At 50.2% G+C, this 23,007-nt stretch overlaps 1 protein-coding gene across 5 annotated transcripts in view; it reads right to left on the bottom strand.

Moving 5' to 3' along the window:
* The window catches only part of RAB11FIP3 (RAB11 family interacting protein 3), a 77,206-nt gene that overhangs the window by 14,309 nt on the left and 39,890 nt on the right, over positions 1 to 23,007 (bottom strand). For 2 of the 5 annotated variants that reach the window (XM_062611942.1, XM_062611944.1), the window contains 3 exons: positions 11,108 to 11,295; positions 7,113 to 7,286; positions 3,353 to 3,487 (listed from right to left, as the gene is read on the bottom strand). In XM_062611942.1, the coding sequence (XP_062467926.1) occupies positions 3,353 to 3,487; positions 7,113 to 7,286; positions 11,108 to 11,295 (497 nt within the window). Of the gene's footprint in view, positions 1 to 3,352; positions 3,488 to 7,112; positions 7,287 to 11,107; positions 11,296 to 16,554; positions 16,781 to 17,467; positions 17,624 to 23,007 lie in introns of those variants that run through there. The other 3 variants (XM_062611947.1, XM_062611945.1, XM_062611943.1) reach the window with 3 other exon arrangements.

Below are 23,007 nucleotides of genomic sequence, written 5' to 3'. Positions count from 1 at the left end.
AGTGGAGAGGAAGGGAAGCAGGAAACAGCAAGCACTCCGGGGCACAGGGGAGCGCCCATGCAGCATGCAGCACCCGCGCAGCCCAGCCACAGGCACCGCCAGGAACAACGCAGTGACACCGGACCAAAGGGAATAACCTCACCGGTGGCAGCGGCTGTGTCCTCTCACCAGCTGAAAACTGATCCCCAAGGAAAGTGCTAATAATAGCCATGAGGTTGGTGGGCTTCAGCCCGGCGCCAAGGGCACACTGAGCTATGGATCCTGCAGCATCCCAGCTCTCCCTGCCCCTACACGGGTGCTTCCACCCTTCTGCACTGTCTAGCACTTCCCACAAAGGTCATTCTCACTGTTTGGCAGGGAATCGGTGCCTACTTGTAGCTCAGGCATTTCAGGAGCTGTTGATTGTGGCCCCTTCTGGGTTTTGAGCACGAGCACGGGCACAGTTAGAATCGCTGGACAGGGGTTGCACCGGGAGATGACGGAGGTCACACACCCCTGCTCTGTATATTCCCGACCCAGCTGCCACCATACCACAGCGGTCAGGCTCAGCATGACCCACAGTACAAGCAGCCAAGGTCCGCATTACCCTGCCCCTCAGAACAGGGCTGCAGGAGCTTCTCACCTTCCACTAGACCAGGTTGCTCCAAGCCCCATCCAGCCTGGCCTTGAACACTGCCAGGGATGGGGCAGCCACAGTTTCTCTGGGCACCCTGTGCCAGCACCTCAGCACCCTCACAGGGAAGAACTTCTGCCTAAGAGCTCATCTCAGTCTCCCCTCTGTCAGGTTAAAGCCATTCCCCCTTGTCCTGTCCCTACAGGCCCTTGCCCAAAGTCCCTCTGCAGATGTTTTATACCCCCTTTAGGCACTGGGAGCTGCTCTAAGGTCTCCCCTTAAGGACCCTTCTCTTCTCCAGGCTGAATAAGCCCAGCTCTCTCAGCCTGGCTCCAGAGCAGAGCTGCTCCAGTGCTCTGACTGATGCAGCTGTGTGCTTGTGAAGCAAGCAGGGGCTTGGCTCTCACTCCTCATCTTCCACCCAAATGCACACTGTTGTCAAACAGATGCCACTGGGACACATCAGTGATACAGATCACTGCTGAGCGATGGCAGCAAACACAGCTCTAGCCTGAGTGGAGAAGCAGCAATTGCATTCCCAGGTGCTTAGCTCAGTTTAAAGACTCATCTGGGAGTCTGTTCCTGCCAGGAATTGCAACAACTTCATTGCTTCTTAGAAGGAGGAATTAAAAATAGCTCAGGGCAATTTTCTTTTCTGTAACAACAATGACCCACCCGGGGCTGTTGTCAGGGCCACCAGCTCTGTGTCAAAAGGACATCCTCAGACACACATTTCCAAGGAGCATGAGAGCCGCTGCTGGACAGGCTTCAAGGACACTCAACACCCACCCGAGGTCAGGGCCTTGCGTTTGCCTGCAATTTTTCTACGAGGAATTCACGTATGTCCCAGCACTGGAGGGAGGAAAAACATTCTTCCCTGCAAACACTTACGGGAAAGCAGGGCTGGCACCTGCGGGTGGCTCTTGGAGGGGATGAGCCATACACAACTACTGCATCAAGGACACTGAAACTAAAAACTTCCACAGAACTGGCTCATCCCAAGCTCCTTGCATATTTCTTCCTCACCTTCCCATGCCTTAGGTTCAGAGAGAAGTGTCCCAATGCTGTGACCAGGCTCCCCATCTTATTCCAAGTATAAAGCACTGTATATATGCCCACAGCCTTTAAGAGTGAGGCAGCTGGGCTTCACCCCAGCTCCCAGCATCCTCTGTGGAGCGGGTGTCTTCAGGCCTCAACAGGCACAGTGTGAGGCTGTTGGGCTCAGGTTTTGGTCCCTTTCCTGCTGCAATCTTTGCCTGCAGTCTGGGACTTGTCCGCTGCACTGAGGGCTTCCTGTTGCTGGTGATTCTGGGAGCAAACCACAGGCCCTGCCATGTCCCACACATTGCATGGGTACACCTCACACGTCCTCACAGAGAAAGGGTAGGCAATGCCCCTTCTGTTGGGTCCATGCACAGGGCACATGGAACCAATTTCCAGCAAATTTGAGCATGGGAGACCCTGGACACTGATGGACGAATGACGACACCTGCTTGTCCTGAGCCCGAAAGACGTGCTAAATCAGAACCTGTGGAATTCCCACTGCAACACTACAGGATGGAGAAACCTCCTCTGGAAGTCCCATCCATCACAGGAGGCTCTGAGGTGTTAGTTCAGCTTTGCAGGTCAATTTCGTGGAGAAAGCCTGGAATGGAGTGGGGCTACTGGTGCATCAAGGGCAGTCCAGTGTTATCCTTAACTGCATAACCCAAGACCCATCACAGACCCTCAAGGCCTCCAACAACTCTTTACCTGAGGAAGAGAAAGGGGCAGAAGTACTTCTTCCATTTAAAAAAAAATTGAAGTCAAGCTCCTGTTTGTTTTCCAGTTCTCTTACCATAGCTATAGAGTCCATGTTACACTGTCCCTGTGTAGGACAGACAAAGACCAAGAGCATAACCAAAAACCAGGCTTGAAAGAGTACACCAGATGTGAGAAGCATAATTATCCTTAATGCCACCATCCTTCTACCCAGCAGATGACAAACAGCTCTGAAAAACTAAAAGCCAAATAGAAACCCCTCCCCACCTGTCAGATCAGCAAGTCCAGCTGCTGGCTGGAGGACCTCAAACATTACGCTCAAACCTCATGAAGTTCCTATGCAAAGGCCCTGGTTCCTATCACATCCACCCAGCTGGTGGTGGCCCATGAGTGGGCAGGCAGCTGGATGACATGAGATCTTACTGTGGGAAAGCAAAAGCATCTACAGGAGAGGTTCCAAGCCATGGAGAGCAAGTTGCTGTCTTCAGGTTATTGAAGGATGGGCTCTACCTGCCTTTCCAGGTTGGTCCAGTAACTCAGGCATGCCTCCACACTGGCTGTGACCAGCCAGAAGGCCTGGTGGTCTTTTCCTTGGTGACAGAAATACTGTACATGATCAGCTTACAGCTTTCAACTCCCAGTGCACAGACTGCAAAACTCAGTGTGGAGAAGCACCCACCACTCAGCAGGACATGCAAAGAGGCTGCCCAGAGCAGAAGGGAAGACTCTCATTGTCTGCCAGCCTCTGTGGCTCAGAGTAAAGGAAACTTCTTATTACAGCCTTCAAATAACCTTAATAAAGGTTATGACAACCTTTACCACCTGGAGAAGCTCACTTTATCTGGTGGAATTCATCCCCTTTCCTAACCAGGAATCAAGCAACACATCAGCAAAGTAAAGCTGTGCCAGACAAAGGAGAGTCTTCCCTTTCAGACCATCGCTCCCAACACTGAAATGGCCACACACGAGCCCAATTACCTATTCATTTCAAGATCATTCAGGCGAGCAGAAAGATCCTCAAGGCGGTTGATTTGTTTGTGGCACTGGCTACAGTAAAACTCAAATGCTTCATCTGCGATAATGCTGTGCAGTTTCGCAGCAAGCGGATGGGTGCTAGAGAGATCACAAGGGTCATTTCAACAGGACAGAACAGAACAGACAGGGCTGACTTCATCCATGGCTTCCACAAGCTGAGTGTACTTTGGTAAAGGGGAGCTCTGGGGGACAGACACAAGACTTGCAATTAAAAACTGCAGGGCAGATTGGGCCATTATCCCTCTCTTGAATTTAGAAGCCAAATTTACAGCAGCTGAGCTTGGCTCATGTTTCCAAAGCCCTGAACAGCCAGCTCTTTTGGAGGACCACCAAGAGCTCAGGGAAGGGAACATTCATGCTCTCCACAAACCCACATGACTACAAAGTTTATTTTCCAACAGGATTTTCCAAGCAACCTGTCTGAGGATGCTCTAACAGTGGTCCTGGTTTGCCTCGGTAAATGCAGACTGAACTCACTGCTGGGCTGGGTGCCGGGAGAGCCAAATCGTTTCCAGTGGATGCTTTAAGAACAGAGCAGCATGCTGCTGCGGTCCCACCTCAGTAACACACAGAGGCAGATTTTAATTGCAAGGAGCTTTTAAGCTGAGCTCAAAAAGGTGGTTGCAGTTCAACTGCTCTGTCCTACAAGATGAAGAATGAGGAAGCTAAGCAGCGGTGGTGGCTTATTGTAGAGGACATCATTTGGCAAGGGGACATAGGTGTCTACAGGGCTTTAACAGCTTAGGAAATTAAGGGGACTGGATTAGCTTTTTATTTTCAGCTGCTCACTTGGAAAATAAGCTCCGAGGCAGCACCCACTAGCATTTGGCAAGCCAGAGAGCCATTCCCCCACCTGACATGACTTGGGTAGGACAGAGCATGGCCAAGGGTTTCTCAATAGCAAAGTCTGTGGTACTTTGGGGCCAACTACACACCGCAAAACCTTCATGTAGGAAAACATACTTCTGGAAGCCACAGACTTGAATCAAAGAAAGGTTAATAGCGAAAACCCAAAGTAGTTCAATAAGAAAGACAGGTAAAGGGGTGAGCAAACACAAGCAAGCTTAAAACTAAAAGGCATCTGAAAGGACTTGTCAGATACAGATACACACTGGCAAGTCCTGGCCCGGGAGATGCTGAGTGTGTGGGACACCCCAGCAGGGCTCAGCCCCTTTGTGTTAACCCCTCAGGGACATTTTTGGTGGCCCAGCCATCCCCATGATCTGGACTCTGAGCTTCTGCTGTCTGTACAGTATTTCCGAGCCCCCTTAGAACAAGTAACTGAACAACAGTAAATGCCAAAACACTCAGCTCTTCCCATTCCTGGAAAAAAAAAAACATTAGTTGGGAAACATTCCCCCTACCCTCTAGGGCAGGCTTGGACCAGGGTAACCATTATTTACCAGCAGTCAGTTCAGTTGCTCAGGCTTTGCACAGGGTAAGAGGTGGCAGAAGCTTTGTGGCATCTGAAGAAGGGATGTGTCCTTTTCTGGGCTCTGCTCAGTGAGTAGAGCCAAACCAGCTCACCTGAGCACACCCCTGGGCGAGGTGTGAATGCAAATCTAACAAACATTAATCAAAAAGGGGAAAAGCAGCGTGGAGGAGAGCCCACAGGCCAGCCTGGCAGCTCTTCGGGTGCGTGCATGATACTCGGCCTCCGGCTGCGTTGGTTGTGTGCCCGTTGAGTGGGTGAGAGCCCAACCGCACTGAGCCTCGGAGCATCCCCACCTTCCCCTCGTGGCAAACTGCCATGTGCAGCCTTCCTGCCTCCTCCCTCCATCTCGTGGAGTAACATTCATCTTCCACAGGTCACTGGTGCTTACTGGGGTTTGTACTGGAGCTCTGCTGAAGATCTGGAGCTGTGGCAGGAAAACTGGTTGATGTCATTCTTGTTCTCTTGTAACACGGAAAGGGTGCATGGCCATGTGACCGTTTAGAAGTGATACCACTCCTCATATTCAAACCACAGCCAAAAAAACAGAAAGAGTTAAGCCTGAACCTGCAATATCCTGTAGTTCTTTAAAGTTTCCCTATGTTTAAATGCACTGGGGTGGCAGGGCTTCATTCAGGAAAACAGCCCAATCACAGAGAACGATCAGCTAAGGGCCTTCACACACAAGCCATGGTAAGGGCTAGACCTGAAAGACATGGGGAAATGCTCTGTTTCAAACAGACTGCATTCTTGGCTCTGGAGGTGGTGCAGGGTTTATCTCCCTAGCAAGCCCCAGCAGCAAGTCTCCAGCATAAACCACCACGAGCTGCGTGGCCACGTGCTGAGTGAGGCCCTCCCAGCAGAGGAGGGATGCTGCAGAGCAGGATCTCATGGATATAATCCGAAGAGACAGAGAGCAGAGGGGAGACAATAATCTGACAGAGCAAGATTTGAAAACGGAATGTGTGGGCAACCTGGAAGCTCCAGACTGATGTTAAAGATACAGTTTATCTTTAACATAAAGCAAAGCAAAGCTCCTTCAGATGAGTATTTTTCTTGCCAGGAGCCTTCTGGACCAGGTTGGAAGCCCACCCTCAAGAAAAAACTCAAAATGAACACCAAGGCTGCTTTTTATCCAAGAGCTGCAGCACCAGGACAGCCAGCCACCCCCAGCATTTCTGCCCAGTGAAATCAGAGGACAAGTGTGGCTGAGCTTGTGCCCCTTCCACTGCAGGGTATCCAATCACATCAAGCTCTGGAGTGCTGGTTTCCTGAAGTAACGGATTAGGCATGCTCCACAGCAACACTATCCTATGGCAGGCTTAGTTAACACCTTCAAAAGTGTTGCTTCCGAAACAAAAGTCAGCCTTGGCCTGTAGCAAAGTGCAGGTTTGGAGATTTGAGAGCAGTTCTTCAGCCCTGTGCAACCAGAACAGCCCAAACCCTATGAAGGGCTTTGGGAAGCTGGTGGAAAACAGGCAGACAGCAAAAAAATGTTATGATGAGTTCACACTGCTGCAAAAGACACTAATGTGTATCATCCCAAAGGAAAAAGGCATGTCCTGCAAGACAGAGATGCCCTGACCCAGGGTGGAACACGTCTCTGGTGCTATTTGTTATCACAGACTTGGTAGGCTGAGCATTCCAGCTTCTGCTTTTTTTTTATCTTAGAAAGTAAGTATTGGTGGGTTTTTGTAATGCCACAGCAGCTTCTCAATCCACCCCGCATGGAAAAACAGTATTTGCCTGGTTTCAGATCCCAGCGCAAGGAGTGCAGCTGCACAGAGAAAGAAAAAGAAGGATGCTGGAGCTTGTGCAAATCCAGCCCAGCATCACATCAAAGCCAAAAATACAGGCACAAGAGAGAAAATTCGAAAGATAAAGATATCCAACAGGGTGTGGGGAAAGCTGAGAAGTGTTTTTCTGTACTCGAAGGTTCTGCGAGGAGCCACATCCCTAATAGGAGTGGGAATGTGATGCTGTCCTGGACACATGTAAGATGTGGACTGCTTCTTCCACCTGCTGCTGGGCATTAGTGCTTCTGGATGGGAGGACGGAGATTGCTCAGGAAAAGGAAAGACTGAGGGAGGAAACTCCTCTGCCACTTCTGAGCTGATTAGCCTGTTGTATCCAAAGTTTGCCAAAAACCCCTTCCTGCAAGCTGACCAATGTGCCAATGCAGAGGGAAAAACTCTCACACACAACACACAGGCGAAGATACCAAGCAACTGAAATGGGTTAAAACATTGCCAGTACTGTGCTGAGCATTACCTGGGAGAGAGGAATGAGGAGCTATTAAAGCTGCTTTCCCCATTACACAAGCTGTCCGAGAACAGATCTGCTTCATTCCCTTCTCCGTAATCCTCAAAATGCTCCTCTCCACTGATGACAGTAACAATGGAGTGGCTGAGGTCTGAGGCCAGGGGCAGGTCGTGTGGATTGGATCTGTGGGAAAAGAGGGAAAAACATTAGAGGGTGGCCAGCACAGCAGCCTTTCCAACTGCATCTAATACATCCCTTTTCCATGTCTCCATTTCAGCAGACATGCTGTCTCTTCATAGAATCCCAGACTGGTTTAGGTTGGAAGGGACCTTAAAGCTCATCCAGTTCCAACCCCCTGCCATGGGCAGGGACATCTTCCACTAGACCAGGTTGACCCAAGCCCCATCCAACCTGCCCTTGAACACTGCCAGGGATGGGGCAGCCACAGCTTCTCTGGGCACCCTGTGCCAGCGCCTCAGCATCCTCACAGGGAACAGCTTCTGCCTAAGAGCTCATCTCAGTCTTCCCTCTCTCAGGTTAAAGCCATTCCCCCTTGTCCTGTCCCTACAGGCCCTTGTCCAAAGCCCCTCTCCAGGTTTCTTGTAGCCCCTTTAGGCACTGGAGCTGCTCTGAGGTCTCCCCTTAAGGAGCCTTCTCTTCTCCAGGCTGAACCAGCCCAGCTCTCTCAGCCTGGCTCCAGAGCAGAGCTGCTCCAGCCCTTGCAGCATCTCCATGGCCTCCTCTGGACTCCAACAGCTCCACGTCCCTCTTGTGCTGTTGCCCCAGAGCTGGATCAGGACTGCAGGGGAGGTCTCCCCAGAGCACAGCAGAGGGGGAGAATTCCCTCCCTCTCCTGCTGCTCACGCTCTGGGGACACAGCCCAGCACATGGGGGGTTTCTGGGCTCAAATGTCCAGTGATGGGTCATGGGAAGCTGCTCATCAACCAGTGCCAGGCTCTCACTTGCTTGTTGTTGTATAATCCTGTCAAGTACTCAGCACTGGGGTTTAACACTGTCACCTCCCCTCCGAGTGCCTCAAATCCCAGTGGTTTACAGGCAGCTGCCAAACAGACCAGTGACAGACCCTCTGACAAGACAAAGGAGTCCTCTTCCTGCTCGTGCTGGGAAAAAGCTGTGCATGCTCATGGCAATCTTGGAGTGCGGAATGCTGCTTCATGTGTTTTTAACACCAGATCCAAGGCTGCAGTGTGTTAAGCCTAAGCCTAAACCCTGAACACATCCAGTACAGGTTCTGAGAAGTCCCTTGCTTCTCTGGGCACCCTGTGCCAGCGCCTCAGCACCCTCACAGGGAAGAACTTCTGCCTAAGAGCTCATCTCAGTCTCTCCTCTGTCAGGTTAAAGGCATTCCTCCTTGTCCTGTCCCTACAGACCCCTGTGCAGAGCCCCTCTCCAGGTTTCTTGTAGTTTCTTCACAGCTGCATGAAGTTAAACCACCACAGCAGTACACACACTCAGAGTATTCTCACATTCAGAGGACTGAGGATGATGAGATACCAGAGAAGCTATGGATATTGCTGCCCAGAGAAGCTGTGGCTGCCCCATCCCTGGCAGTGTTCAAGGCCAGGGTGGACGGGGCTTGGAGCAGCCTGGTCTGGTGGAAGGTGTCCCTGCCTGTGGCAGGGGGTTGGGAATGGATGAGCTTCAGGGTTCCTTCCAGCCCAAACGAGTCTGTGGTCCTGTGACTAAACTGCTCAGGACCTCAGAAGGTTTCTAACCTGGGGAGAACAAGACAGGGGGCATCTGTAAGAACCAGGCTGTGAAAACAGCCCACGTGCCTCTGAACCACAGGTATGTGTTTGTGGGGACGGGCACTGTTGTCTTCTCCAAAATTCAATGCTTGAAAACAAGAAAGATTGCATTATCATAAAAAACTGGTATTTCAGGCTATGCCCCCATCTGCATTCACTTGCTAGGAGAGGGAAAAGGGGGGTGTGACTAGATTGGCGTACTAAATCAGAAAGAAAAGATTACAGATAAGCCATTTATGACAAAAACCTGCACCATCTGAAGGATTTGCCCTTATCCCACTAATAAAAACACATCAATCCTCCAGCCAAAACAGCAGCAGATCTCTATTGAAGTGCTGACAAGTCTAGTCCAGCCTGTGGGCATCTGTGCATCCTCCCTGTGCACTAGCGAAGTGCCACTATTCCCAAAGTAGGATCCAGCTTCCCCAGCAGTGAGTCAGACGCTGCACCCAGCAGACCACTGCCAAAAGCATCAGAAACCTCACCAGGAATAGAAGGCAGGGGGTGGAATTTTTATCTTGGGAGCAAAACCCAACCCCAAATCTCTAAATCTGGGGGTGTGGTTTGACACACACTGCACAGATCTGATCAGGCTTCGGGCAATAAATAGTACAGTATTTTCCATGCCTCTATAACGGCACTCTAGAAGCTTCAAGATCCAGAGTCCAACTAATATTTACTAGACTCAGCCTAAATAACCACGTATGCTCAAACCATCCAAGGTATGCTGAGCTCTAACAGCTACTGGAAAGCACTGCTGAAGCTTTGATTCAGTCCCCCAGCTGCGCTGGTCAGCCTGTACTTACTGACTGTCCCTTGGAAGAGCTCTGGGCACTAGAGGTGTAAAACTATTGTCCTGCCTGGGTTTTGATGGCACCAAAACCAGCCCATAACAACTTAGTACGAGATTTCTAGAGGTTTCCATCTCAAACCTTCCAAATAGTGAAGCCAAATGAACTTTTTCCTTGATTTTTTTGGCCACCTGCAATTTGCATACATTTCACACACCTGTCAACAGGCACCACTGCGCTTGGACAGAGCACCCAAAGGACAGTCCACCTTCCCAAGCCCACACTGGGAGTAGCAGGAACCCTCAAGAAGAACCTAATCTTAATCAATTCCCAAGCAAAGTATTTGGTACCTACAGGCAGGTGAATCCGAGGCACGTCAATCTCCCCAGGGGACGAGAGTGCACGCAGGCTGCCATGGCCCCTCCGGAGCCCCTCTGCCTTGTGGCTGGGGAGCTCAGCGACCCATTGTATCCCAGTTTAACAGTCACTGAGCTGAATGCTTGGGCAAGAAGAGCCCAGCCAGATAATCTCATTTATTCTCTAATCCACAGCACCCTTTCATCCCCAGTGCTGAGTGCCCAGCAGCACTGACTGCTCACAGCACCTCTGCCATCCCCAGATGAGATTTTGGGGTGGAGGGAAGTCCAGTGCTTTCTAAAAGCAATGAGAATTGTATGTCCTCACCAGAGTACCGAGCCTGAGTGATGCGTTTTTTGGCCAAAACCAATTCTGTGTATTAGCAGACCTTAACCCATGATTGTTCCAGAGGTTTCAGTGCAGACCTGTGCTCTTGGGTCACTATTAAAGGAGTTATTCCCTCCCCTCTGCCTGCCAGCATCCCAGTTTCACCCCAACACCCACTTTTCCTGCAAAAGCTAGGAAAGGAGGTGGGCCCAGGAACAGTTTTGCCAGCAGCAGTTCAGATTCGGGGAAGAAGATCTTAGCTCACACTTCTGTGCTTCAGGCACAAGTTTAAAACTAGTTATTACAGGAGGTGGTTGCACATCAAAGGGCACACGCGTATTTAGGTAAAACAAGAATACGGTGAGTTCCCCTCCCGACTTGAAAATTATATGTTGCATTTCTGTCTTAAGTGATAGATTAAAAACTGCAAGCATTTCAGGTGTTTGGATCACCTGAGAACTTATTTTAGAGGTTAAAGATGCTAATGAGGGTACAGAACTTCTCCCAAAGGCAAAGCAACGATTAACTCAAAGAGATTGCCAGGCCAAGTTCCAAATCAGCCTACACATGGTGCAGTCTAATTGTCATTATTCTTAAAGAAGAGCTATTTTGGTCTTGCATGAAGTTACAAATACAAAGAAGAAACCAACCAGTTTCAGCAAGACAGGCTCAGCCCACTTCATTTTAAATCCTTGGTCTTGGTTTGCTCCCAGTTTCCTGCCCCACACAGTGACTTCTGCTCACCGTCCTCCCCACTCACCCATGCTCTGGCTCCTCGATGGGATCCGTGAACTCTGAGTGCACGGTGGAGTCGATGGCACTGTCTGTTTCTACTTCGTCGTGCATCTCGTGATGTACAAGTGTGCTGGTGTCCTCATCCGTGAAGGTCTCGCACTCGCTGTACGTGCTCTCTGAGCCCATGTAAGCACTGTCAGTCACCTCATTTGCCTGGTAAAAACACAAGAGGGAAAGAAATAAGAGCACAGATACACAGTTGTGCTGCAGAGCAGGACAAAACACATTTGGTAGCTGATTACTGCAGCGCTGCACTTCTAAGCACAGAAATCCAACCTCCAACCACAGTGTGAGCCCACTTCCAAGTCAGGCTCCAACTCCAGGTCCAAGTACCCAGCAGCACCCTGGGGTGCACCATGGCCTTCAGGCCACAAGCGCTTTGTGACAGCAGCATTCGGAAAGCAGATTACAGAAATACACACTACATAGGAGTTGGAGGGAGATCTTGTAGAGAGTATGGATTTGTTGAGTCCAAGAGGGATTACCCCCTGGACCATTACCTGCAGCAGGCTCTGGGAAAGCAGCATGATTTGGTTTTTAACACACCACGCCAGGAGCATGGAGGACTGGGTTTTCCTCCCAGTTCAGCCTGTCAGGAAGGTGTTAGTCTTTGGTGCTCATACATGCGGGCAGGGATGGTCCTGCCTGGACACACCAAGCCTAGAACTATCCTGATGTTCAGAGCAGAGCCGTGGGAGCAGGAGAAGAAACACCCTCCTAAAGCAAAGTGCTTGTTGCATCAAAGCCCCAGCTCATTTCCCAGCACTTATGGGACTTCCCCAGTGCACCTCTGAACAATCCAAGTAATTTTTGTCTCTGGGATCACGGTTGTGGTGGGATCTAACAGTGCGGAACTCCAGCTGACCATGTGCCACTGGAGGCATCCGGCAGAGGGACAGGAGCCCATGTGCCTGGCCTCAAGGTAAAGAGAAGCTCATGAAAAGCTGTTTGCTCCACCTGAAGTTCACCCAATGGATCAAACTTGCTCAGCTGTGGGCTGCCCCCTCTCCAGCACGGCAGCAGGGCAAAGCAGCAGCATTTGGAATGCAGACACAGCCGAAGCAAACCTCTCTTCCAGAGGGCACACAGAGCAGCTTTCAGTGTTTTTTTTTCCAAGGATTTTCAAGAAAATAAGATTTCTCAAAGCCCTGTATTACAGCAGGAAAAGAAAACACACATACACAGACAGACGATCCTTGCAATAGCAGGATGAAGTTACATTAGAGCTGTTCATTCGAAGCAGGGTACAGCAAACACAGACCAAGAGGATAAATGTCCTGCTGACATTCAGTTGTCTACACTATGCAAACCAGCCTGATACTCCTGTTTTGGGTTAGATTCTGCAGCACAAAGAACCGCAGCTTTTCCTGGTGCAAAGCGGCTCAAGATACCACTAACACCTCATTTTGCTTCCCCAGGAATTCCCAGGCTGCCTCAACACGCATGAGGCCACAAAGGGAGAACAGGAACTTGTACAGATGCTCTGAAAACCTCACAGGGATGGAGAGAGAACTGCTCAAGAGTGTTCCTGTTCCACGTGGGCACTGGGGAGCAAAGCAACCTAGTCAACAGCCTCACTGTGCTCCCTGCTGAGCGCTCTCACCAGCCCCTGTGCCAAGTGAGCTGGGTGCTGGATGGAGACAGACAGACAGACAGGAGCCCCTCTTGGATGCTTGGCTCAGCTTTCAGGGACCCACGCTGACTTACGGAAATCAGCATCTCTCCAGGACACCACCCTGAAGTCAAACATGACACAAACCTCCACAGGAACAGAGTCCAAAGTCGCATGGGGAGGAGGCTGGGCTGTTCAAGTACACTCATCAGAGGAAAGGCCACTGTGATGAATGCCACTCCTAGCACAGAAGAAGTTGGCCTTTACTAACCTTCAAGATACAAACAAAAGCCTCCTAAAACCCCCTGCTACTTTTAAAAGCATAAATCCAGCACAACTGCTTATATACCTACAGCCAGGGACTTGCTAAGTGCTTTACTGGATTTATGCTGCACTTCCTAGAAACACTGCCCGGGCCCTTAATGTTCGAGCAGAAGGAGGATGAGGGAGATCTGGAAGTGGAGGCTTGGTCTGCTGGCTTGCTCATGGGCAGGGGAGGACACTGCACCATGTTAGGAGAAAACCCTTCCCTGTGAGGATGCTGAGGCGCTGGCACAGGTTGCCCAGAGAAGCTGTGGCTGCCCCATCCCTGGCAGCGTTCAAGGCCAGGTTGGACGGGGCTTGGAGCAACCTGGTCTAGTGAAAGGTGTCCCTGCCTGTGGCAGGGGGTTGGAACTGGATGAGCTTTAAGGTCTCTTCCAGCTCAAACCTTTCCATGATTTTATGATTCTCTGATGCCTGAGCTGAGCCCGCAGCTCCCCAGTCTCCAGACGAAGGTGTGCTTAAGCAGTTCAAGGGCTCTGCCATTATATCTTCAGCACACACCAAGTTTAGGAGAGACCAGGCTTCAGCATATTGGACAATGCTCTGTTGCAACATTGGTTATATTTGATTTTAGGAGAAAAAGCCATCTGCAGCCTGCACCAGCAGCAATGATGCTTCATGCTGGACTGGCACAGCTCTGCCAGGAGGGATGCAGCAGGGACCCAACTCAGCAGAGAGGGCCCAAGAAATGACAGCAGCTGTCCATGTCTGCACATTTCCCTGCTTGCTTCAGAGGGATGCTTTTTGCCTGTTTGAGAAAGGTTTAATGCCAAACTGGAAATAATTTTGCTTGTAGACTCCAAAGTAAACACTGCTGGTTTTGTTGTTTTGGTTTTTTTTGTGTGTTTTTTTTTTAATAAACCCTTCCCACTGAAAAAACTGAAATTTAAGTATAACTTGAAGTATTTTAATGAGCACAAAGTAAAGACAACTAGTGCAAAGAAACCAACAACCCAAACCACTCCAATCCACAAATAATTTGATTAAAACCCACCCATTGCTGCCCCTCTCAACATGAAGCATAACCAGGAGCTGAACAGCTCAGGGCATCAGCGCCCTTAGTTAGATAACTTATCTATCAAATCATCAGAAAACATCTTACTGATGAGAAATACAGGCTGAGTGAGGGAGCAATGCTTTAAGCTAGAAGTACTCACCATAAGAGCACATTAACCACCCTCCTTCAGCCACACCGAGGATGTGCAGCCATTTATTTATTTACAAAGAAATAAAAAAGATGACCCGTCACACAATTTACAAACTTTCTTTGTGTTTAGCAAAGGAGAAAAAACAGTCTCTTGAGATTTCAAACACAAGAGCTCTATTAAAATTAAACTGATGCGGTCAATGAGTTAAGAGGCAGTTGACACCATAAACAAAGTCCTTCTTCTGAGCATAAGCGTGGAGAACTTTGCTTCACATTCCATCACAGATTAAGTAACTAAACCCCAGGAAAAGATGCAAAAAGCAGATAGCCAAACCAAGGGGGTAAGGCATTACCACTGCTTGCTAAAGCAAAGCAAACCCAAGCCTCTGAGGCCCAGGCAAAGGTGCAGCTGCAGGTCGCCCAAAGCTCTTGTTTATGGCACCAGAGCAGCTGGTGTGTGCACTGACCCTTCAAACCTCCCTGCCACATGTCTTACTCGGCCAAGCTATGAGCAGCTTGTGCCTTTCTGTGAGCAGGCAGAGAGCAAACACTTCTTCAGATTAAAACCCCCATGATACACTTAAAGAGGGCTGTGGGCTTGGGACAGCCAGGCCAGGCTGCAAGTGCTGTAGGGGGCTTGCCAGGAACACCCCCACCACATTCAGAATGGGGTTGGTGTCACCAGTATCAATGTATTTCATGCTTTTATCAAATGAAACACACCCACAGATGCTTCAGGTAAACTTCAGACCTTAAAACGGGGGCACATACACACATACAGAGCCCCTGAAATGAGATAGGATTGTGGTTCAACTCTGGTGCTAGACCTGTTTCCTCTGCTGAGCACAACGTCAGCTATCCAGGCACAGCTCTGCCCAGTGGTGAGCCCTGCTGCTTCTAAAGGAAACAGGAAATAAATGGATGAAAAGGAAATAAAGGGACAAAATCCGCATTGGGGTGAAGCAGTGTGCCCTGATAAAACTGGTGAGATGATCAAGCACCTTCAGGAGACTTCCCCAGAAGCAGTTCATCTATTCCAGGCACTTGATTGCATGTTGGAATAAAGACCATTTGATTAAGTGTTGTAAAGTGCTATTAAAACCCATCTTCATTAAAAGGAGTATGAGGAGAGGAAACAAAACTATTGGGAATCACCTGCAAGGCGTTACCTTGGAGAGAAGGGCAAAGTCTGGCTCCCAGGGAAGTTCCTCCCAGGCATTTTCTGCAGGGCTGGTCCCTGCTTGTGCCCAGAGCCACCCCAGCATCCCAAACCTCTGATGTCCTTGGCCACAAACACTCAGAAGGTCAGGAAGGTAAGTGAGGGGAGAGGAACAGGAGAAACAACTCTGTTTTCCCAGCAAGGATGAGCCTATTTATGATGAACACCAGCTCTGACTGCACACAGGACAGACCAGCTACAGAAAACACCCTCAAGGACACCCTCTCCGGACTGCAGCCAGGGCCCTGGTGCCAGTATCAGGCTCAGAATGCTGCCCTGCCTGGAGCCAAGCCAATGCTGGCCCCATGAACACCCGGAGACCCACCAGAGCTGTGGGACAGGCTCAGACCAAAAGGAGATGAGATGAAGAGCATCCCACTAATTGGTGCAGGACCTGACAGCACAGACGTAGCTTCCACAGCTAATAGTACTGAGGCATCAGCCAAGGCCTGCAGCAGGCAACCTGTCCTTACATTGGCTTTAAACCAATTCAAAGCCAGGGAGAAGGGAGTTACGTTTACAGTCTTACCTGAGTCTATGGTAATACAAAGCCCCAAAGCCCTGAAACACCTCACAGCAGCTCAGCCTCCAGCACCAGCAGTGGTCCAGACACCTCTGAATGATCCCACATCGGACCCTGCCATCAGCCTGTGCTCAGCCTTGGGTGAAGGCAAGTTTTACAACACAGCTCCTGAAGCTGGGTTTTGAGAATGCTACACTCAATTACACCCTTTAAGACTGGGCAAGATAAGCATGCACTGCATCCATTGGGACAAACTGAAAACACCCACCTCCCTCAAAAAAACAAACCCAAATCCCAGTGCACAACACACCAGATTGTGCAGACTGACCTCAGCACCCCAAAAACCTGAGCTACCATCCCTCCCAGTCCAGCTCCCCCAAGAAGAGCCAGGCAGAGAGGAATGTGAAGATCCATCATGCGCACACACCCCATGGATTACAGGGAGGAAGGATACATCACACACACCAACACACTCAGTAAGAAAACAAGTGACCCAGCCTGATGCTACTCTGCCTCTCCCCAGCACCTCCAGGGCCAAGAGCAATCCCTCTAGAAATACTTACTTCATGTTAGCACTCAAAACCCACCTGTGGACACATCGCCTTGTTGCCCAAGTCAAACCCAGCTCCAGGAGCTGCCGGCTGCTTCTGCAAGGCAGGAGGGAAGCGAAGTCCAGGAGACTCCAGGCATGAGACTTAGCAGCTCAGCGCCGGTTCGGAACAGAGCGCCTTTTGTTCCTGACCTCCCAGCCTTCACGATAAGGAGACGGGAGCTAACACACACTTCCCTGCCCTGAGACTGCAGCCCTCCTCCTTATGTGAGTACCAAAATAAAAGCATACTTGCGAAGCCCCACACAGCATTCAGCCCTGCACACTTCCACCCATGAAACCATCACCAATGCAAAAGGTTCATTTGGAAGAGGACCTATAGAGGCTTCCATGGCTTATCTCACCCTTCCTGATAGCTCTGGTGAATATTTAAGCGCTAAATGATGAATTCCTTCCTTAGAGATACAAATAGAAAAATAAAGCAGGCTTGCTATGACCAGTAGGGGAAGCTCAGGGGCAATCACGATCACCCTCTGGGTGACTCGGGCGGCAATCTGTGATACATGATGATGATATTGACCACAGAGCAGGGCTGGTGCTTTGGTCATGGGTGCTTAACTGAGCTTACAAACACACCAACCCCACCACAGCCCCAGCTCCTCAGTGCCCTCACCCGGGCAGGTGCCTTCTGTGAACGCAGGAGCTCCATCAGAGCCACAGGGTGACCTGATCCACAGGGAGACCAGATCCACAGCGTCCTCCTTCCCTCCAGCAGCTGCTGGCGCACAGAGCCAACATCCTTGACAGCACATGGTTTGCAATGCACCACTCAAACCCAGGAGTTTTGAGGGGTTTCTCTGTTTCCTCTCTATAGAATCTTCACGTATTTCAAACCTCCAGCTCCCCCAGTTGTGCCTGTCAGCATAAATAAACTTATTTCCTTCCATTACCTTCCCAAATCACATTTTCTCCGAGTTGTCCTTTCTCTCCTCTGGGCCACATCCTTCCTGAAGCACAATGCCCCAAGCAGAACCTATGACTCAGCAACACTGGCAGTGTCTTGTACCTTGATAACCAGCTGACCTTCTGTGCTGAGTCCAGTAAGACCAGGGACTGCTGCTAACAAGCACAGCAGCAGCAGAGTTATGCTTTAACCTGAGCTCTCCTCCTTGCCCTGTCCGCATCTGCTACTCAGCTGAGCAGGTCACTGCCCTTCTGCTCTCACAGCTCCTCTGGGCTCTGAGATCTCAGGGAAGGCCTGGCACCACTGTGAGGGGCCCAACGACAGGTACCCCTATAGCAAAGCTAATGAGGAAGCCGCAACCACTGCCAGTTTCACTCTTCAAGCTCTTATTGAGATACCTCTGCTTGCACCATGGCTTGGCCTGCTCGGTGTGCTGCAGCCCCACTCCGTTTCTTGGTCCCATGCACTGCGCTCACAGTTCCAGATAAGGCTTCAAGGTCTTTATTTTCCAGTCTCTTTCCAGTCTCCTTCCAGCCTGTTTTGCGCAGGGCAAACACTCCAACTGGAATCTTTCACCGCCAGCAAAGAAATTTCTCACCCTGACCCTGCAGTCCTGCCTTCAGGGACACATCACACTCCCATCCTTTCCTCTAAGCAGTGCTTTGTCTATATATACGAATATGTTGAATAGATGAATTCCTTTGGTATTTCCAGGCTTTTTGTTACCAAGTTATCACCACAGACTGATTTTGGAGTTCAGTTCAGGAGATTTAGGAACCTGATTACTGCATTTGCTTGTGCCTAGTCAATACAAACAGAATACAGACTGTTCACTTGTTTGCTATGAAGTTTGCGAACAGGATGGGCAGCTCCTTCACCTCCCCACGCAAGGGAGCAGAAAGGCTTTGGGGACAGTGGGACATGGCTCAGGGCTCCACATGCTTCCCCAGGGGATAGGAAGATGAGCAGACAAACTATATCAGTTGTGTTTCACAGCCCTGTGGCCACCTACAAGATTTCAAGTGCAGAGCTGTTGCTGACAAAATTAACAGCAATTCCAGCAGCCAAACTGGAGAAGGGTTTGTGATTTTCTTTCATTCAGACATGCCGATGCTTCTGGGTTAGCTCTGTGACCAGAAGCCTGTTGAGGCCAGTCCTTCCAGACAGGGGAACAGCACTGGTAAGGAAAGCCTGAGCCAAGGGGTGGAAAAGCTGCTGTCTTTAATGCTGCTGTGTCATCTCCATCTTCCCATCCCCACTGTCGCTGTGGTGGTACAGCGGTGCCACGTGGCAAAGCACTGCAGACCTTCATTCCTGCTTTAGTGTGGTCAGGGCCTCATTTTCCCTGGGAGAGCTGGTGAGCTGAGCCCCAGGCCTGAGCTGAACCTGTCCTGGCCCTGCAAGCTCCTGGACAGATAGGAGGCAGATTGCATTTGAGGGCTGCAAAGCTTCACCCCATCTTTTCAGACTAGTTGGCATCTAGTAGACATGCATCTGCTGGTAACAGTGGTATGGAGATGCTGCTGGGGATTGCAAAGCAGAAGAAGCAGAAAATACATAAGTCCAAATACTCTGTGCCCACCAGGCACAGCTCTCTGCCTTAGGGGAAGGCAAATAGAGAATCCCAGACTGGTTTGGGTTTGAAGGGACCTTAAAGCTCCTCCAGTTCCAATCCCGTGCCATAGGCAGGGACACCTTCCACTACACCAGATTGGCTCAAGGCCTATCTCACTTAAAATTGTCTCACTCTGATACCTTTTGTCTTTCAAAAAGCATTAAATTCAATTGCTTCACACTAAATGAAATTCCAACTTTAACAGAGGCAACAGTTCTTTCAGCTGTGCCTGGAGTGGCCCATCCTCCCAGAACATGCACAACTGGATGTGGGACCTCACCAACAACCATTTCACTTCCCAGATCCACTCCAGCTGCGCTGTGTGAGCTGCTGCTCGCAGGGTGCCCATGCACATGCCTGGTCATAGCATTGCTGCGCGTCTGGTCAGGGCTGCTGCTCTCAGAAAGCACAGCTCCCCTCCCATGGCTGTGCACGCCTGCACGGGATGCATTCTCCTGGCCGCTTCTGAGCGGAGCCACAGCGGCTGCCCAGCAGATGGCAACAGCTCTGCACCAGGCACACAGCACCGCACAGCGCTGCACTGCATCCCCAGCCCCTCATACACGGGGCTTTTGGCTGCCCTGTCCTGAGGTCTCAAAAAAGGGTCTTCCTATGACCTTGCTGCCCCAAAGCACGAGTTCCCGTGGCTAAACCCAGCACTTGTGCTATTTATTGTGCTCCCAGTCAGTCTTTATGGAGCACAGCACAGCCTTGAACCGGCCCTGCCTCTCCTCCAGCCTTACCTACAGCTACACATCTTCATGGAATCATAGAATAGGAGGGACCTCCAAAGCTCATCTAGTCCAACCCTCCCGCAATGAGCAGGGACATCTTCAACTACATCAGGTTGCCCATAACCACATCCAGCCTGGCCCTGAATGTCTCCAGGGATGGGGCATCCACCACCTCTCTGGGCAACTTGTGCCAGGATTTTACAACCCTCATTGTAAAGAATTTCTTCCTGACGTCCAGCCTCAATCTCCCTCTTTTAGTTTAAAACCATCACCCCTCATCCTGTTGCAACAGGCCCTGCTAAAAAATCTCTCCCCGTCTTTCTTACAGGCCCCTTTTAAGTACTGAAAAGCCACAGTAAGGTCTCCCCAGAGCCTTCTCTTCTCCAGGCTGAACAACCCCAACTCTCTCAGCCTTTCCTCATAGAAGAGATGCTCCATCCCTCTGATTATCTCTGTGGCCCTCCTCTGGACCCTCTCCAAGAGATCCACGTCTTTCCTGCACTGAGGACTCCAGAGCTGGACTCAGCACCCCAGCATAACTCCAGCAGCATGCCAAAGTTTTGTGGCTTGCTTTCATGCTGGGAGAATCAGTCTTGCTGCTCTGCATTGCTCAAGTGGGCTCATCCATAAGCACAGCAGGTATCATGAAAGCTAACTCCAAGTTCTCCTTGTCCCCCTGCAGAGCATTGTAAATGAGTCCGTGTACCTCAGAACTGAGTCACAAGCTTCATGGGAGCTTGCACGCAAGGCAAGGATAACTCCTATCTTGCAGTTAGTCAGCACTAGCTGCACAAATCCAACCTGGGGGAAAGCAGGCGAGCACTCCAGTGTGTTGACAGACTCCAGGCTCCCTTGGCACAGTTTTACAAAGCAGCATAGCCAGAGACGCTGTCATTATTTTTTGGTGGTGTTTCTCTGTGTAAGTACAAAGCTTGTCACCAGCTGCCATGCATCCACCTTGGGCAGGGAGAAACACTACCTGGGGGCTGCAGGCAGGAACCCTTACTGAGGTGATGCTCTCCCTGCTCGGGAGGGGGTGTATAGGGATGAGATTCCTCTTGCACATGTGGCAGTGGAGCACTAGGGATTGCCACAGCTGGATGCAGGTGGCAGCCACGTGGATGCAGGAACTGAGGCCTCTGTAGTTCCACTGCCCTCGAGCCACTGTCACAGTGAAGCCATGCTACCAGAAATCCTCTTTGAGAACAGTTTAACAGCCAGACCAGTCTGCTGGACAGACCTGGAAAGGTGCAACAAGAGCCAGGGGCTCCATGCCACACTGGGAGTCGGGTATGGCTGAACTGTGGCCGTACCCGACATTACAAAGGTCCCTGTGTGAAGTGCCAAGGTCTTGCCCCCTTCGAGAGGTTTTAACGCCTTTAATGGAAGATGAAGTGTTGGTTCTGCTCCCTGTAGAGCAAACACTGGCTGCAGACACCAATAGTGGGTGCTCAGGGTTTTCCACAGATGTTCAGCTCCCACTGCTGACAGCCACCAGAAGAGGGGCTGAGTCACCAACAAGAGTAATCATATTAACTGAGAGAAGACATTTTCATTTAGACTGCTTAAAGCACTTGTTTACACTTGTTTGAACAAACATTTAGAAGAAAAGCTCTCCATCAAGGCCCCAACACTTGTAAGAGCCAAGCACTCAAGCCACTGCAATTTTGTGGTGCTTAAGGAGGACCAGGCTGATACTGCAAATCCAGTAACCCCAACTACTCCCAGTACCACGGCAAAGCAAATGCAGCACCTCTCCTTCAGCTCCCTCCAAAGGGCCTCTGATGTGACACAAGCTGTGCTTCTTCACCCCATGGCCCTGGCAGAACAAGAGGGGCTCAGCCACTGCCTGAACCCACCAGCTGTGTTTTGGGGGCTGAGAAAGAAGATGTCATGTTTAGCTGCATGTTTAGCAGCAGGTTTCAGGGCTGAAATGGGGACATTTGAGGATACAAACTGCTTTTTGGTGGCATGAGAGCTCTGCTCGGAGGAAAGGCAATGTCTTCGCTTTTGAAAGGTGCTCTTCCCCTGTCCTCTCTTCCAGACGAATCCAAGCAAGGTGGAATATATATTGGAAAAGGCCATTTATCTGTTTTCTGTGTTAATGGTTCCTAGAGTAGCAGCCTGAGGCACCTAATGACAAGGAGCCTGCCGGAGCCCTCCTGCAGCTCTTTTGCACAGTGCTTCAGTGAAAAACACTCATCTGCTGCTCCCAGCAGGTTGCTTCCTCATTCCCCCATCCAGCTTCTCTCATCTCCCCCTCCCTGAAACAGCTCAAGCTTTCCAAGGTACAGCATTACAGGACATGTGGAATAAAAGACACGTTGGGAGCTCATGGCTCAGCCGAACAAGAACAAAACACCGCACGCCCCAAGACACCAGTTTATTTTTACACACGCAATGCTGAGCGGTATTTCTTGGTCATGTTCTCATTTGCTAAACCTCTACGAAATCCTTGCAGGCTGGAAATTATTTCAGATCATGTATCCAAGACAACAGGGGTAATTCTTCCATGGCATATTAAACGTAGACACCAACAGAGCTCTGATCTTTAGATGATTGCCCTGAATTCCACGTAAGAATCCATTTACATCTTTCTCAGAAGGAGATTTCAGGACTCAGCACCTTTTCTCCTTTGGGTCACCTTGTCATATCAAGGAAATGATGGCCCAGCAGCAGAATTATTTCATCCCAGCGGGGCACACACCCAGCTTGTTGGTATTCCTGCCCAGAATAGCTTGCAGCACTGACAGAGCTCATCTGTGTTAAATTAGCCCTTAGAAAACATCCCTAACTCTGAATCTCAGAGAAGACCATCCCTTGACGCAGGTCTGAGGAGCAGAAAGCAGAAGCCCTTGCCAGCATGAGCACTGCAACTGTCGCAGCCTCCAAACTGCTCAGTCCAGTGGATAAAAAAGCACAATTGTGACCTTGTGCCGGACAGAGAACATGAAAACCCACCTCCCCTCCTGCCTTCCTGTGCCCCTTTCTGCACAGCTATTCCTGGCTTGTGTAACTCTCTCTCAAAAAGGAAAAACAATCTAATATTCAACATGCCCATGAAAGCTTTCTGGGGGAGGAAGCCAGCTCTTAAGGCTGTATTTATCCAAGCAGTCCTAAGGGAATATGAGACTTGCTCAGGGTGACACTGCAGGTCCCTTGACTTCATCACAAGAG

The sequence above is a fragment of the Pezoporus occidentalis genome, unplaced genomic scaffold (genome assembly GCF_034315485.1).
Source record: "Pezoporus occidentalis ecotype Australia unplaced genomic scaffold, CSIRO_AGI_Poc_V1 ctg158, whole genome shotgun sequence".
Taxonomy (NCBI): Eukaryota; Metazoa; Chordata; class Aves; order Psittaciformes; family Psittacidae; genus Pezoporus; species Pezoporus occidentalis.
This window is presented reverse-complemented; position numbering and strand designations above follow the sequence as displayed.